The 18831-nt window shown below is 42.9% G+C and overlaps 2 protein-coding genes across 2 annotated transcripts in view; both read right to left on the reverse strand.

Annotated features, from left to right (window-relative positions):
• Positions 1-5030, reverse strand: part of KLHDC2 (kelch domain containing 2) — a 30070-nt gene extending 25040 nt beyond the window's left edge. The window contains exon 1 of the mRNA XM_089662505.1: positions 4758-5030. Within this exon, the coding sequence (XP_089518631.1) occupies positions 4758-4925 (168 nt within the window). The 5' untranslated portion in view covers positions 4926-5030. The remainder of the gene's footprint in view (positions 1-4757) is intronic.
• Positions 5031-12200: 7170 nt separating this feature from the next.
• Positions 12201-18831, reverse strand: part of KLHDC1 (kelch domain containing 1) — a 42508-nt gene continuing 35877 nt past the window's right edge. Inside the window, exon 13 of the mRNA XM_089662507.1 lies at positions 12201-15934. Coding sequence (XP_089518633.1) covers positions 15766-15934 — 169 coding nt within the window. The 3' untranslated portion in view covers positions 12201-15765. The remainder of the gene's footprint in view (positions 15935-18831) is intronic.

Here is an 18831-nt window from a genome sequence, read left to right on the forward strand (position 1 = left end):
GGCTCAATGAACTACCACAGTGCTGTGGAGCGCCATGGTAGTTCATTGAGAACTACAGGCTGACAGCCGCAAAAACTGCTGGGACTTCTTCTGAGTTTTCTCATTTACAGTACACTGTGAATGAGCGATGTGGTCGTGCAGCCACAGCCCCGCATTTTTAAAAAATTGTGAAAGGTAGCGTGGAGGGGAAGATCCCCCCACTAGCTGTCACAACAGGGATCAGGGGGTGCGGGGGCCGGTCCGGTCCTAACACGTTACACCCTGAATATGGACATAACATGTTACGGAAGGTGAACTTATACTTCAAGCTTTTATAAACTGTGACTATAGAGGTATAGAAGATGCATTTAGCAGATGATTCCACCCAGCAGAACCTCCTCCCAGCCCTGTTTTACTGTATGTTTTTCAAATGTGAACTGGTGGCCCATGATTCACCCAACGGTGACTATAAACCACGTGGATAAATCGCCCTCAGGCAGCATTAGACGTCTATGCACACAGACACAGAGCACTGATCCAATCCGAAAAGCTTGGTACCATGTGATCACTCTGATTGGTCATCACATCAACCATGTGCTATTGTTTACATGATGATCCCGCCCCCTCCTTTTACAGAGAGATCATAGGAACATGTGAATGAGGAATCACTGAATAGATCAGAAGCTGCAGATTCAGTTTCATGGACACTGGGATTGTTTGTTAAGCCTTTCAAAGCCAGCCCCCCTCCCCTTCCTGCCACATACACTTCCTCTCCTACATATTTGATTTGATCCAGTGTTGTCTCTGTATATTAACCCCTCACTTCCCTTATCCTGTACATCTCTACATTAACCCCATATCTGTCTTCTATATTAACCCCCTCATCTCCATCCAGCTGCCCACCCCATACCTTACTTCTACATTAACCCCTTCATCTCCATTCAACTTCCCACCCCATACCTGACTTCTACATTAACCCCATCTCCATCCAACTTCCCACCCCATACCTGACTTCTACATTAACCCCATCTCGTACCTGACTTCTACATTTATACATTAGCCCCTTCATCTCCATCTAACTCCCCACCCCGTACGTGACTTCTACATTAACCCCCTCATCACCATCCAACTCTCCACCCCATACCTGACTTCTACATTAACCCGTTCATCTCCATCCAACTCTCCACCCCATACCTGACTTCTACATTAACCCCTTCATCTCCATCCAACTTCCCACCCCATACCTGACTTCTACATTAACCCCTTCATCTCCATCCAACTTCCCACCCCATACCTGACTTATACATTTATACATTAACCCCTTCATCTCCATCCAACTCCTCACCCCGTACCTGACTTATACATTAACCCCATCTCGTACCTGACTTCTACATTTATACATTAGCCCCTTCATCTCCATCTAACTCCGCACCCCGTACGTGACGTCTACATTAACCCCCTCATCACCATCCAACTCTCCACCCCATACCTGACTTCAACATTAACCCCATCTCCATCCAACTCCTCATCCCGTACCTGACTTCTACATTAACCCCTGCATCTCCATCCAACTCCTCACCCCGTACCTGACTTATACATTAACCCCTTCATCACCATCCAACTCTCCATCCCGTACCTGACTTATACATTTATACATTAACCCCTTCATCTCCATCCAACTCCTCACCCCGTACCTGACTTATACATTAACCCCTTCATCTCCATCCAACTCCTCACCCCGTACCTGACTTATACATTAACCCCTTCATCTCCATCCAACTCCTCACCCCGTACCTGACTTATACATTAACCCCTTCATCTCCATCCAACTCTCCACCCCGTACATGACTTCTACATTAACCCCTTCATCTTCACCCCCTTGGGTCTTTTTACCTACTTATAGCAAAAGTAAAAAATGGCCTGCAATGAAGGGCTATTACTGTCACTCAAGTGGTTGAAGTGTATCATTAGGCAAAAATGTTTTTTTTTTGGGGGGGGGGGGGACAGAGCAGGAAAGGGTTAGAGTCTCTGTCAAACTTTTATTGTTGACTTTGTTCCCTTTGGGGAGATTCACTCCTCCTATTTGTACTGGTGACTTATCACTGGAGAAAGAAAATTAGAGGAAAACCAAAATGTCAGAGTTGTCCCCAGGACAAGAGGTGAGAGGAAATCTACCAATGGGGACACCTGTTCTGGTGACAATCAGAGATGAGCTCAGGTGTTTCTGGACTAGGACCTGAACCCAGCAGGATGTAGACACCTGTATGAACCAATCATCTGAGGCCGGGGCATTCCTCCCCCCACAGCCACACATATACAGTACATGACCCTTTTTCATGTTTCACTGCGGGTGGGTAATGCCTCAACCACAGATTATAAGTTCATACAGGTGACTACATCCGGGTGGGTTCAGGTCCTAGTCCGGACACGCCTGAACTCATGACAGCTGTGGATGAAGGAATTCCCTTCTCCATGGGAGATTTCCTCCAACTTCCTGTTGCATCTCTAGGACAGGAAGTAAAGGAAAATATCTCCAGTAGAACACAGACACCGAAAAAATAGCCAGCCAGGGGTGTTAACCCTTCTCTACTCTATCCAATACTAACAAAAAAAAGTTTTTACTTTACATCTAATTTACCTGAGTTTTTATTTATGGATGATCTGATCCTAATTCAAGACCATCAGGCCTCTCGCTGAAAGTGCAAATACACTTTAACCAGCTCCATACTGCCATACGTATATATGCGGTGTTATATTAAGCTGCGTATTCTGGGATCATGGTTGAGGTTACAAGCATGATCCTGGTACCATTTTCTTCAGTAAGTGATCCCAGTGTGACGTGTTTGGTATCTATTTACTCAGCGTAACATCATCTTTAATATTTTACAGGAAAAAAATGGTTATTATATTGTTTTTGTATGCACTAAAATGTATTAATGGCTAAGTTCATATTTGGTCACCACTGGGTTTCTTATTTTTTGCACTATAAATGAAAAAATTAATTTTGGAAAAAAAAAAAAACAATATTTTTTATTTTCTGCTATAAAATATATTCAATTAAAAAAAATAAAATTTCTTCATAAATTTAGACAATATGTATTCAGCTACATATTTTTGGTAAAAACAAAATCCCAATAAGTGTATACTGATTGGTTTGCACAAACGTTATAGCATCTACAAACTATTGGATACATACTGGAAATTTTTTTTTTTAACTTTTATACTAGTATTGGTGGTGATAAGCAACTTATAGTGGAACTGCGATATTGTGGCGGACAATCGAAAAAAAAAATGGGTATTATAACACTAACTAGCGCTTTGTGGTAACCAGTGACACTAATCAGTGATAAAAAATATACACTGACACTACTAATGACACTGACTGGGAAAGGATTAAATATCTAGAGTGATCAAGGGGTTAACTGTGTGTGCGGTTTTCACTATATAATGTGCTGGGTTCTATTCCCTGCCTTGCCAGCATATTATTATTATACAAGATTATACAGGATATTTCGACTGACAGAACACAGCTCCTAGGCAATCCACGGGTGCCGGCACTCATCCATTGGCTGGCAGCCGTTGATCGACTTCTACTGCGACCAATCACAGCAGAAGCAGCGCACCTGGAACCAGGGAGTGCAGAATCATGTTTATATACTTAATCCTGCACAGCGTGGCTGCCCTGTAGCAGTATATTATTATTACATATGTATATAGAGCCAACAGTTTGCTCAGCGCTTTACAATGTAACAGGAGACAATACAGCAACAATACAGTTCAATACAAGAGGGTTAGGAGGGCCCTGATCCTGGGAGCTTACAATCTAATAATATCTGCTATGCGGCAGCCGTGAAATGGTTAAAGTGTAGTTTGCGTTTGAAAAACCGCTGTGCAAATATCATGTGACTTAAAAAAAATTGCAACACCCACCACTTCAAAGACATGCTGGTAGGTGAATTGGCTCCTGTTTAATTTGTCCCTAGTATGTGTATGTATGAATGTGAGTTAGGGACCTTAGATTGTACACCCCTTGAGGGTTAGGGACTGATGTGAATGTACAATATATATGTAAATTGATGGAGTTATATAAGTATGTGTAATAAATAAAATATATAAAAATAAATGTTATTCTCCAGCGCCTCTGCTTAAAAATATATATATAATATTTGGGGGTTCTAAGTAATTTTCAAGCAAAAAAAAAGGAAGATTTTTACAAGCAGGAGAGAAATGTCAGAAATGGCTTGGGGGGGTCACGTGTTTAAAGCCCAACTCCAGGCACAATACACAATGTTAGGGTCGATCCCTTTACCACCCCCCACATCCTGGATATATTCTTTGTTTACATCTCCTTCTGTACTCCTGACCCCCTTGGATGTTAGCTCTGCAGTCTCCGCAGCACTATGGTCGTGTATCCGCCTCCATCTCCTCCTGGCCATTCACAAAGCAGAGTCTGGGGCTGCGTGCGCTGTGAATGGCCAGAAGGAGAGGGAGGCGTAGACAAGAGGGTAGCACATGTAAACAAAGCCAGCATGGGGTGTGGGTGCGCTTTGTGGCAGAGATCACAGCAGCTGCTAAGCAGGCGGGCTGAGTGATTGCAGAGAATCACAGGTCTCCATCTAATGGCTGAGCCACCAACTGCTGAGATTTCATGCAATAAATATTGTCTTCCTGGTAGATTATACTCCAATATACATATATCTGGGGGACAGAGAGGCTCCCCTCCCCCCACAGGCTGTATACTGGGCTCTATACCAAAATACAGCACCCGGTCCTGTCACCTTGTATCCTCCCCACACAAACATCCGGGTCCCGTCACTGACGGCCACGTGACCGCTGCGCTCTGCCGGGACGCTGTCATCCGCCGGGCTCTCCGCGTCCTCCTCTTCGCCGTCTTCTTCGTCCTCCTCCTCCACATCCGCGGGGGCCTCCTCGTTCTCATCCGCCATCCCTAAACTCCAGAATCGTCACCGCACTGTTAGAAGTCCCTGCGTTGTGCGTCATGGCCGTACTGCGAGATCACGGAGCCGCCATGATGGATGAGGGCACGTGGGAGGGGCAACGCAGCGCCAACAGGTGGCAAGTCGCGGTACTGCACTGCATTATTACAGTAACTGGCACTAGAGCAGTGCTTGTCTTGATATGGAGGGGGAGGGGGTGTGAACCCCACTAATAAACAAAATACAAATAAAATACATTTTTAAAACAGATATGCTTTCTTTTGGTCTGACAGTATTTTGAGATATCTAAAGTGTCAAAAAATTGGACCAAGAATGACAGCTGGCTTCTAGGTTCAGACATGAACCCAGATCCAAACAAGTGCAAGTTCATCCCAAGTGCAAGTTCATCCTAAGTGCATTACTTTTCTTTTTTCAGTCTCTTTTAACCCCCTACCACCCAGTCACTTTAACCCTTTGAGCACGGAAAAGGTTTTACCTCCCCCCCACCTTCATGACCAGGCCGCTCCTTGCTATTCGGCTCTGCTCTGGTAATTGCGCAGTCATACACCGCTGTACGAAAATTAAGTTTATCATTTTTTTCAAACAAATAGAGCTTTATTTTGGTGGTGATTTATAATTAATGGGTTTTTTATTATATAAACAATAAAATATATTAGAAAAAGACCAAACATTTAGATTTTTTTTTACTTTCTGCTATAAAACATACAGTATAAATAAAAAAAATTATATATCAAATTTCTTCATAAATTATGAAGGTATGTTTATTGGTTTGTATGAAGGTTATAGTGTCTACAAATTATGCTATATATACTGGAATTTTTTTTTATCTACTAGTAATGAATCAGTGATTTATAGTGGGTCTGTGATAGTGTGGCGGGCAATCTGACACTGACCAAAACTGACATCACCAGTGGCACAGGGATTAATGATAATACTATACACTGTCACTGTACTTATGACCCTAGCTGGGAAGGGGTTAACATCTCAGGGTAATCAAGGGGTTAAGTGTGTGCCTAACAAGTGTTATAATGTGTGCTTTTTACTAAAAATCTGTTTCTTCTCCCTGCTTTGCAGGGAGAAGAAACAAGGAGATCGTTCCCTCTGTACAGAGCACTGTGTTGTTTGTCAACACAGAGTTGTGGGCTGTGATTGGACAGAGCTGACTGGCATGTCACGGCCATGAATCATTGGACAGGACCTGTTGATGGTCCTAAAATGGTTAAAAGGGTCTTTATGCGGAGTGAGCACATTCTCAGCACAGAAACTACCTTGGAGGCCTATGAATGAAGTGTGATCGTTAAAGCCCACTCTCGTTGCTGTCACACATACACATTATCACATTATGTGAGCAGCAAGAGGTTCACTTTTTTTTTTACCTGGTGATTATGCTAGTGACATACTTCCTGCTTAATACAAGGTGACAACACTTACTGTACTGTATCTATGGAGAAACAGTGTTGTCACCCCAGGATGGTAAGTGATTTAAAACTACAAAACACCCAGTGGCATCACTAGGGTTGGTGTCACCTGGTGCTGTAAAACATGGTGTCACCACCCCCCAATAATTTTTTTTATCATATAACATAGACACTGGGCAGGCTAGCGCATTGGCCCCTCTCCTGTCTAGCTTGCCACAGTGAAGTGAAAAAATTCTGCGCTACATGAAACAATGGTACAAACCATTATATAGCCAAAAAACAAAGTGAAGAAATAAATATATTTCAGAAGAAAAAATAGTAGAAAAAATATTAATATTGAAATAAAAACATAAAAAAATTTATATAAAAAACAAAAACCACACAAAAAAATAAAGAATATTTTAAGTATGAATCAAATAAAAGTCATTCAAAAAAATCAAGTTCAATCAATAAAGTGTTCATTCAGTGAACCCTTCTTTGGATAATGAAACATATGTGCATCTGTCATCAATTCCCGTGCAAAGACATCCTCCACCATATATCTGCTCACCTCACGCAGTGTGACCTCACATTATACAATGTTACGGTCTAACTGCACTTTTGGTCCCATATGGACTCAGAAGAGCAGCTTGCTGAATGAAGACTCCAAAGTAAGCTCCCTCCTGATGAGCGTCTTTGTATCAGCCGTATTCCTCATTAAAAAGAACTCAACATAGTGCTTTATCCTTTTATTCATCAATTAAACATATGAAATACACTGATGTTCCGGAGGTGTAGTTTGCACCAGGTATGATGAAGATCCAGTGATGTACTGATTAAACACAAGATGGCAGTATCATCTCAGCAGCAGAGTCCTGTACATGCTCAAAACAGACACCATCCGTAATGTAATGCAAGGCATTACATTATGAATTGATTGTCAAACGGTCCAATCGTAGCCCCTTGATAAAGTCACGTGACTGGTGACAAAACGCGTCGGTGAAGAGTGTGCGGATGACATCACGACATTCATCGGGATAGCGTCCTGTAGTACTCTACAAACGGCTCTAGGAACGACATTACAGCAGGCAATAGCATTCATTCAGTGGGCCCGTGCTTTGCCTTGCCTTGCATTACAGATGGTGTCTGTTTTGAGCTTGTACAGGACTCTGCTGCTGAGATGATACTGCCATCTAGTGTTTAATCAGTACATCACTGGATCTTCATCATACCTGGTGAAATATACACCTCCAGAACATGAGAGTGCTTTTTCCTTTTTAAACTTTTATTCATCAGTTAAACATAAGAAATACACTCACGTTCCGGAGGTGTACTTTGCACCAGGTATGATGAAGATTCAGTGATGTACTGATGACAGTGTGTGTGCGGATGACGTCACGACGTTGCCATTCTTTGGGATTGCGGCTTGTAGTGCTCTACAAATGGCTGTTGAAACGACATTACAGCAGGCAATAGTATTCATTCAGTGGGCCTGTGCTTCACTTTGCATTACATTACGGATGGTGTCTGTGTTGAGCATGTACAGGACTCTGCTGCTGAGATGATACTGCCATCTTGTGTCTAATCCAGGGGTGGGCAAACTTTTTGACTTGAGGGCCGCAATGGGTTCATATATTGGACCCGGGGGCCGGACCAAGAGTAGATGAATGATGTGTATGTGTGAATTAATATAAATTAAATTAAAATTAACAACCACTACTTACTGTGTAGCAGGGGAAAAGATGCAGGCCGCACAATCGCCACCAGTCACCAAATGAGACTGCGCAGTGCTTTCTTCTTGGCTCAATCCGTACTCCCCCACAGCCCCGCCCCCCACTAGCTGCTGGCCGGCCCAGCCACTACCATGCCATCCATAGTAAGTATAGTAATATTCCCCCATAGTAATTAATCCCCCATATAGTAATTCATCCCCCATATTAATTCATCCCTCATATAGTATTTCATCCCCCATAGTACTGTACTATTCCCCCCCAAGTAGTAAGCCAAGTCCCCCCTGTGTCAATTTACTTACCTTTGCTCCGCGCGTTCCTCTCGCCGTGTTCCCGCGCCGTTCCGGTCTTCAGGGCGGACTGTGAGAGAAGCCTAGCTCCCCTCACGTTCGTCACGCTGCCCCGCCTACACACATCCTGACAGCCAATGTTTGCCTGCCCTGGCTGCGGGCCGGATTAAAAGGTCCGCCGGGCCGTATATGGCCCGCGGGCCGTAGTTTGCCCATTGCTGGTCTAATCAGTACATCACTGGATCTTCATCACACCTGGTGCAATATACACCTCCGGAACCTGAGTGTATTTCATGTTTTCATTCATACTCATCACTCCTAGGGAAGTCCATTCACTTGAACAGGCTGCTCTACACACAACAAACACCCCAAAGAAGCTCAAGAATGTTTCGGAGTAGAGCGTGGCGTGCTTTTTACTGCACTTTTTGGTGCATTTGCGTTGCGTTTGCCACACGGCAGACGAATGCCTGCTACCCACGCTTGGGGTGTTTTTAACCCCTAATGAGAACATAAGCATGATGCACATTTGCAGTGTGTTTCTGTGTTTTCTATATAGTTTGCTGTGCGTTTGGAAACGTGCAGATGTGAATGGAGCCTCATTGTTCTTTTGTAAACAAACCAATTTCACTTTCAGGCCCCATTCACACCTAGCCAGGGGTGGACTAACAACTCATGGGGCCCCCGGGCAATAGGGGATCATGGGGCCCGTGTTCTTGCCCAAACTCAAAAAAGCCTAAGAAAAAGGTACCAGGGGCATCTCATGGGGCCCCCTACTGACCCCGGGCCCTCGGGCAGTGCCCGAGTTTCCAAATGGTCAGTCCGACCCTGCACCTAGCGTAGTGGGGGCGTACATTTTTTGGCTAATTTTTTTCTGTGCCACGCATAGCACAGCCTATTGAAAGGGCTGCGCTACACATTGGAAAGTAGCTGCTGGAATATTTTGGTGTGTTGCATGTATTTTACTGTGCGTTTTGCATTTTGTTTTTTTTTCATGTGGCAAAATGTGTTATTGCTTCTGTGTTTGGGGTGCCATTAACAATTAATGGCACTGAAAGCACAACTAGTTAATTTTAGGCATATAAAGATGGCCATACACTATGCAATCTGGTTGTACAGTCTCTGTATGTGACAGGAGTCACTTTGGGTGGGGGGCCCATGGAACCTAACTCACTTTGGAGAGGTGGGGAGACCCCTGTCTCAGCTCCCCATATCCCTTTTATGTGTAAATCACCTGGTGCCTGTTAGGGGCACAGGGTGATCTGTCCTAATATCGGGGTGGGGGGTTGTTGTTTAATGGCATGTGGTTGCATTGCTCTATTGTGTGTCTTGCTTGGGAGAAAACTATTATGGGAGGTATGTGTTTATGTGTATTGGCTTGGTGGGGGGGGGGGGGGTGTCTCCAGTAGCCCTTCCTCCTGATGGAACTGTCTGCTGGTGTGTCTCTTGTTACATTATACAGGGAGGGGGAATTGTTCCCTTGAGTGTATATATCTTGTATCTGTGTTAAAAAATAGTCTACTTCCTGGTTTACTTCAAGATTGGTGTCGTCTAGTCATGTATGGTCTGCTGTGGTGTCTGTTGTCGGTGTTCTGACGGGGAAGCAGTATTGTAACGGAAGTACCCAAGCACAGTCTGGGGTTGGTTCCGTTACACTGTACAATCTCCTTTAGATTTACCAAAACTATATAATAGGAGGATACATCATCTATCCAATCGTTGCAACCCTTGCACTACATAGTTGATGGCAGATCTAAAGATGGTTGTACAATCAGATTGTATAGTGTATGGTTAGCTTTACGGCCTTGCAGGGACACACTTCTCCTGTGTTCACTACTACAGCTCTGCTCCACATAGGCTGTTATCTGATCGCTCAGCACTTGCACACTGCCAAATGAATGACTTATGCAAGATGAAGGTAAGGTAGAAAAAAAAAAAAAAAAAAATCAATGGGTGTGTATTTAGTGAGAACGGTGATCACTGATTGGTAAAGCATGAACCTGCAGAGGATGGTTCTCCCGTCCTGAATACCTAATTCAGAATGGCTAATTAAGGAATTTTCAACAGAACACTGAGGCTGAGGTAATGCCTAGTCTAGGACATATAGAAAGCATTTTCTTTTCTGCAAAAGGGGTACATTAAGCAGTTCCCACCCAGCTGTCATTTGCCTATAGGCTGGGCGGGACATGCGCCATTCTGGGTGGATGTCATATGACGTCCTTCTCAGAACTCGCGATTTGTCACCCGCTGTGTTCTCCGGACACAGCACAGGACCAATCAGTATACCGACCTCTCCGGTACCATGTGATCTACTGTGACCAATCACAGCAGATCACATGATGATTGTACACAATGGATGGCATTCATTCATGCCATCCATTGTGTACTATTGAGTCTCTCTCTGTGATTGTACCATGTGATCACTGTGACCAGACAGGGCCAATCACAGCCCATCTGTACCATGTGATAAGCTTTAGCCAATTACAGCTAACCACACTAGTAAACACTGAATGAATCCATTTCTTTCAGTAAAAATGGTTGCTTAGAACAGTGAAAGTCACTGGTATAAGCAATCATAGTGCGTAAAAAAAAAAAATCCTGATCACTTACCTGGAGTAGTGCAGTGTTACTTTGGTAACACTGCTATTGCTCTGGTCATGGTGTGTTAAAAAAAAAAAAAATATATATATATATATATATATATATATATATATATATATATATATATATATATATATATATATATATATATATATATATATATATACACATACATACACACACACATTTTTTCTTTAGTTAAATACTGCCACCAGTCAGAGTCCCTGATCACCACCACACCAGTTATATGATGATGCTGTACTACTCTGGTGACAGTATGTAAAAGGAAAATTGTGAAACGTTTTTTAAAATTTCTTCATTTTCCAAACAATTGTGACAAAAAAAATTACAACTTCAAAAAACTCAACATGCCTCTTGCTAAATACCTCAGACTGTCTACTTTCCAAAAAAGGGGTCATTTGGGGGATATTTTTACTATCCTGGCATTTTCGGGGCTCAAAACATGAGATGGGCCATCAGTACATCAGGATTGATCAATTTTCAGATATAAACCATAGTTTGTGGACTCTATAACTTTCATACAGACTAAATAATATACACTGATTTGGGTTATTTTCACAAAAGAAATGTATCAGAATACATTTTGACCAAAATATATGAAGAATTTTTATTTGCAAAACTTTATAAACAGAAACAAATAAAAATGTGGGGGGGGGGTCAAAATCTGCAGTCTATTTTTGTTAATTTGGCAAAAAAAAAAAAAAAAAAAAAACAGTGGTGATTAAATACCACCAAAAGAAGCTTTATTTGTGTGAAAAAAAAATGATAAAAATTTAATACGGGTACAGTGTTGCATGACCGCACAATTGTCAAAGTGCGACAGCGCTGAAAGCTGAAAACTGGAATGGGCACGAAAAGTGCCCTGTTGGCAAATGGTTAAAAACATTTTTTTACTTTTTATTTTTTTTTTTTACACTTTTTCTTAAAAAAAATTTTAGTAGAAAGGGGGTGAAATTGTCTGGTATTGAAGTGGTTAATGGTATATTGGTACATAGGGAAGCTGGAATTTAGAAAGGAAAAAAAGTGAACTTAGCCTTTAACAAGTCAATGTTCCCTACAACCCAACTGAAAAATTATTGGCACCGCATTGGATATACAAGAAAAATTGACCATCAGGAGGTGGCGTTTTAACCCTTCCCTGCACCATCTAACTCTCACTTATGCTAGAGAGACTTTTATGCCTGAAAATATCTGTAAATCCATAATATCGTAAAGAGAAATGAAACATTGTAAATAATAATATTTTTTAATACAGAAAACAATAAAGAAAATAGATTAATAACATTACAGATTCTTTTTAGTATCCCTTTATTTCTAATAGCCTACAACATATTATTTCACAAGGATGAGAGAAGACATTCCCCATAACTGCAAAAGGCAGAAACTAGATTACATTTTCATAGGAGTTTATTTATAAAATATTTGTTGGATGAATGTCACACATTTGATTAGGCTGCACGAATTGTGGCCACAGTTTCTGTAACAAATTAATTCCTATGATTAGCGCCTTCTAGTGGCCAAAATGTAGAATAGTTTTCTGAGATATCACAATGAGAAAATATATTGCATTTTTGGCCACTAGATGGGGATGACAATCATAGAAATTCATCAGTTAGGCAAGGTTCACACTTATCCAGTTTGCGTTTGATCTGTTTCTGCAGTGTGTTTTGTGTTTTTGCACATGCGTTTTTGACACGTTTTGCGTTTTTTTTTTTTTTCTTTTTTCAACTTGCTGGGCAGAATAAAATGGAAAATGTCTATAGAACCAAAAATGTAATGCTTTGTGTTTAAAAAAGTCCCTGGGGGCTAGTTCACACTAGATGCAGTTCAGTGTGCTTTTTTTCTGCATCAAAAATGCATGCGCAGTGTTTTCCATGTATTCCAATGGCCCCGGTTCACACCTGTGCAGTCAGTTTCAGGTGCTGAAAAAAAAAAAAGAACATGCTGCATTTTTTCTGCACAGAACAGGGGCAGACTGACCATTTGAGCACTCGGGCACTGCCTGAGGGCCCAGGGTCAGTAGGGGGCCCCATGAGATGCCCCTGGTACCTTTCATTGGCTTTTTCATATTTTTTGGGTGTGGGCTAGGACACAGGGGCCCCATGATCCCCTATTGCCCGGGGGCCCCATGAGTTGTCAGTCCGCCCCTGGCACAGAACCAGGGGCGCACTGACCATTTGGAAACTCGGGCACTGCCCGAGGGCCCGGGGTCATTAGGGGCCCCATGAGATGCCCCTGGTACCTTTTTCATAGGCTTTTTTGAGTTTGGGCAAGGACACGGGGCCCCATGATCCCCTATTGCCCAGGGGCCCCATGAGTTGCCAGTCCGCCCCTGCACAGAACCATACTGAAACCTAGCAAACTGCATCGGAACTGCGTGTGGTGTGAACTGTAAGCAAAAACGTAGCCATAATCCACCAGCATGCATTTTGTAGTGTGAACTGGCCCTGACCCTTTTCAAAAAATGCACCGGATGAAAACGCAGAGATGTGAACCTGTCCCATAGGAAATCATGTTAAATAGACTGCTGTGTGTTTCTGCCAAATGAAGCAGAAAATGCATAGGTGTGAACCTAGACTAAAAAAGTCCCTGACCCTTTCCAAAAAATGTACCGGGTGAAAATGCAGAGATGTGAACCCGTCCCATAGGAAATCATGTTAAATGGACTGCTGTGTATTTCCACAAAACGCAGCAGAAAACACATAGGTGTGAACCTATTCCAGGTTCATACCTATGCAGGTTGCATTTGATGTGTTTCTGCATTGTGTTTTGTGTTGCATTTTTGCTGCGTTTTGTGGGGTGTTTTTCCATTTTGTTTTCTTGTTGCTAAGCAGATTTTAAAAGCAAAGCACATCAAAAACGCGACAAAAATGCAGCAAAAACGCAATACACGCTTTTCTGCAGCATTCCTGAAGTCTATAGAACCAAAAGCGTAACATTTTGCGAATAAAAAAGTCCCTGACCCTTTCCCAAAAACGCAACGGGTGAAAATGTGGAGATGTGAACCTGTCCCATAGGAGATCATGTTAAATGGACATTACTGCGTTTCTGAAAACCACCGCAGAAAACGCATAGGTGTGAACCTAGGGTTACAGACATTACAGCCAAACTTCATGCAGCCTAAATGAAAAAAAAAAAAAAAAAGCTTTCCCAATCCCCCCCCCCTCCGGGGAAGACGGACGTTCAAAAACCTGCAGCTCCACAGAAGCGCATTCACACTGGACTAACACTTTAAAAAGGATCTTCCAAGTTTTACAAAAAGTGGACCCCTACTTTAGATCTCACGGCATTTCAAATTTTGCCCTACTTTACCGTGAAATTCTACGAGAGCCATGACAATAGATTGATGTCCAGATGAGCTCCATTACATTGTATGGTCATATCGCTCCAAGCCTTATGGGTTGGGGAAATAGCCTCGCCAGGGCTACATCTGCCTAGCACGCTTCAATGTACCGGCTTACTTAAAGTGCAACTCCAGCTGATTCAGCAGGAGTGGCTCAAAATTCAAGCCATTGATGAAGGCATTCATACTGCTGGTCCTCCAGTTCAAGAACCTGCTTGAAGGAATGCTAATTGCCTACTCCTTTCTCCTGTTCCTATAGTTCAAATCAATACTTTGCAAAGGCAATTCAGACTAGTTCAGAGGTAAGTAACAAACTAAACGCACATGCTCCAGATCCACCAGTCCTTCCCAAACGCATTAGTCTGGGGTTGTCCTTTATTGAGTGATGATCCACCAGTCCCTCCCAAACGCATTAGTCTGGTGTTGTCCTTTAATGAGTGATTCATCCTAAACTGATAATTAAAATGGAGGGGCAAGCCAGAAGGCTGAATATCCATCTATCTATAAAGGCAGAGGTGAGGTCTCACTGCAGAAGTTGCATCTCCTCTTGCTAAAGTAGAAGAAGTCTCAATCTCTGACCACGTCTTTCTCTGAATCAAAAAGTAAAATGAAAACTCCAACAGAGAGGATTAAGATCCAAGTAACAATAGGTAGTGTCCATGGGTAGACCTGAAAATCGGGCCAGAGGTGCACCATAGTACCCTGAATATATTGCTTGGTTGGCGATTCAATCTGTTGGCATCCACTCAAAACACAAATTTCCATTCTGGGTGGACTGTCCCTTTAAGAATAAAATAGATGCAGTTTTTTGCCTGTTTAAAGGAAAACCAACAAGTTAAAGTAAACCTATTACACACCTGAGTAATTCAAACTGAGTATATGATGGAAAAAAGCACAATCTGAGAATATCTTTAGTATGTTGACTATGTCCAACTAAATGTTGAAATGATCATCATATCCAGAGATAACGGTAACTGATAACGTTTAACTTAGCCCTACCCCTCCTACCTCTCAATCCTTCCTATTGGTCAGTGAGATCTCCCATCACTAGATTGGCCAGTAGAGCGGTTTTGGGTGGCAGTATGAGGTCATCAAGCTAGACCCTTACAGGAGAAATGGATATTTACGTATGACTTGACCCACCCCATCCTGTCACTCAAGCTTCTGTATTTGCCACACTACTGATGGGTGAGTCACACCCTTTAATCACAAGGTAGGTTTGAATAATGGGAATGGCCAAGCTCAACCTTTCCAGCTACCGATATCAGTAGACCTTCTAAACGTTTTCAATGGAGATGAGCTCCATTGTGCATTTATTTATCACATGCTCATTTTGAATTGCCCATGTTTATGAGGGTTTACTTTCAGACTCTGTGTAAGTCACATTTTTGCCCCAAGCATAGCATTAGTAAATAGTGCAATCGGTGTCACAGTTCACATCCCAAGTGATCAGGTCTCATTGTTGACTTCACACACAGGGTTCTTCCTGCTTTGTCTGAACGCGGTTGCTGTCCAGTAGGTGATCCTCTTCTTGGCCTGTTCTAGCAGCTTCATGGGAAGGCAGGAGATCTGGTTCTCTAATATGGAAACGTTCTTCCCAATGGCATCCAAACACAACCTTTTCCAGGAAATAAAGAGAGAACAGGGCTGAATTCATACACCATGTATGACGAATTTCCTTATAAATGTCAGATACTTATAACAAGTACTGGGAAAATGTCCTTCAACACCCAAGGTGGAAAGGTCCAAATGCCTCCCATGTGCCCCTACATGAGCTGTAAATTATTTTAGCCACACACATAGAAGGTCTTGCCCCTTTTTCACTCACTTCCTGCTAAAGCACTCAAAACGGCCACCTCTTCTCCCTCCCTGTCAGGCCTGCCCTGCTTACAACAAGTGATAGACACAGACTGCAGGACACCACTGTGCAGGAAATGGTTTGGCTTGCCCTTCTATGGATCAGGACAATGTGGTCCAGGCTTTTTGGTTCCAATATTTTGGCATAATCTATGTAGGCATTAAACTACAGTGGGGCAAAAAAGTATTTAGTCAGCCAACAATTGTGCAAGTTCTCCCACCTAAAAAGATGAGAGGCCTGTAATTGGCATCATAGGTAGACCTCAACTATGAGAGACAAAAGGAGAAAAAAAATCCAGACAATCACATTGGCTAATTTGGAAAGAATTTATTTGCAAATTATGGTGGAAAATAAGTATTTGGTCACCTACAAACAAGAAAGATTTCTGGCTCTCACAGACCCGTACCTTCTTCTTTAAGAGGCTCCTCTGTCCTGCACTCGTTACCTGTATCAATGGCACCTGTTTGAACTTGTTATCAGTATAAAAGACACCTGTCCACAGCCTCAAACAGTCACACTCCAAACTCCACTATGGTGAAGACCAAAGAGCTGTCGAAGGACACCAGAAACAAAATTGTAGACCTGCACCAGGCTGGGAAGACTGAATCTGCAATAGGCAAGCAGCTTGGTGTGAACAAATATACTGTGGGAGCAATAATTAGAAAATGGAAGACATACAAGACCACTGATAATCTCCCTCGATCTGGGGCTCCACGCAAGATCTCACCCCGTGGGGTCAAAATGATCACAAGAACGGTGAGCAAAAATCCCAGGACCACACGGGGGGGACCTAGTGAATGACCTGCAAAGAGCTGGGACCAACGTAACAAAGGCTACCATCAGTAACACACTACGCCGCCAGGGACTCAGATCCTGCAGTGCCAGACGTGTCCCCCTGCTTAAGCCAGTACATGTCTGGGCCCGTCTGAAGTTTGCTAGAGAGCATTTGGATGATCCAGAAGAGGATTGGGAGAATGTCATATGGTCAGATGAAACCAAAATAGAACTGTTTGGTAGAAACACAATTTGTCGTGTTTGGAGGAGAGTTGCATCCAAAGAACACCATACCTACTGTGAAGCATGGGGGTGGCAACATCATGCTTTGGGGCTGTTTCTCCACAAAGGGACCAGGACGACTGATCCATGTACAGGACAGAATGAATGGGGCCATGTATCGTGTATTCGTAATCGTATTTTGAGTGCAAACCTCCTTCCATCAGCAAGGGCATTGAAGATGAAACGTGGCTGGGTCTTCCAACAAGACAATGATCCCAAACATACCACCCGGGCAATGAAGGAGTGGCTTCGTAAGAAGCATTTCAAGGTCCTGGAGTGGCCTAGCCAGTCTCCAGATCTCAACCCCATAGAAAACCTTTGGAGGGAGTTAAAAGTCTGTGTTGCCCAGCGACCGCCCCAAAACATCACTGCTCTAGAGGAGATCTGCATGGAGGAATGGCCAACATACCAGCAACAGTGTGTGCCAACCTTGTGAAGACTTACAGGAAACGTTTGACCTCTGTCATTGCCAACAAAGGATATATAACAAAGTATTGAGATGAACTTTTGATATTGACCAAATACTTATTTTCCACCATAATTTGCATATAAATCCTTTCCAAATCAGCCAATGTGATTGTCTGGATTTTTTTTTCTCATTTTGTCTCTCATAGTTGAGGTCTACCTATGATGCCAATTACAGGCCTCTCTCATCTTTTTAAGTGGGAGAACTTGCACAATTGGTGGCTGACTAAATACTTTTTTGCCCCACTGTACATTGCATCTTACTGGTCCTTTGATGTGGCGGTTGCATTAATTTTTTTGGTTCTGCAAGCAATATACTTCCTCTCTTAGGGTGTCTATGCTCAGCCATTGTGGTTTATCTATGGGAGGAACAGCATTGTCACAAGTGTCAGGACTACAGAAGACCCTCTCTCTTCATCTTAATTGAGAAGTATGGGAATCGAAAATAACAAACAAGCATACTCACCTAGATGGCTGCAGCACCAATTCCAGCTGCAGCTGCCCCCCACCACCTCTAGACCAAGAACATAGTGATCAAAGAGAGCTGAAAGCTCAATTCTAGGACCTCAGTTAACTTTCAGTACCTGGCTGTCTGCTCTGCCCCTCCAGTGCTCACCAGGTTGTGAAGGGGGAGGAAGCAGCTGGCTTAGCATCTCAGTGGCTCGCTGAGGGGCTGAGTGAGCTGCTGGTCCAGACATCTGGGTGGATTCCAAAATTAAAGTCTGGATCTCTCCACAGCCTGGACCAGCTGTGACATCAGCCAGCAGCAGGCTTTGGCTTGCTGTCAGCTGAAAATTGGTCACAGGAGTGCTGAAATAAGTGCACTGATGTGACCTACAGAAGTAGGGCCAAAGGAGTTTTGCCCTACTTCTCCTTTAATAACATAGGGAGGAGGTGTTTTGTAGTTCACAGATGAAAACTGAGCAGGGGTGATAACATTACTTGAGATGACTTTGCAGACAGCACAGGAGCAAGCTTCCTGGATTTCTGGCAGAATGAACAGGTATTTTTTTTAATTTATCAAACAGATACAACAAAATGCTTTCAAGTGTATATTTAAACAGACCGAAAGGGAGCAAATAGGAGACGTTCATTGTTATACCCTGTATATATGTATGTACCCTTTCATCTTATTT

Source organism: Staurois parvus, unplaced genomic scaffold (assembly GCF_062004578.1).
Source record: "Staurois parvus isolate SC_StPar_1 unplaced genomic scaffold, SC_StPar_1.0 ptg001483l, whole genome shotgun sequence".
Classification (NCBI taxonomy): domain Eukaryota; kingdom Metazoa; phylum Chordata; class Amphibia; order Anura; family Ranidae; genus Staurois; species Staurois parvus.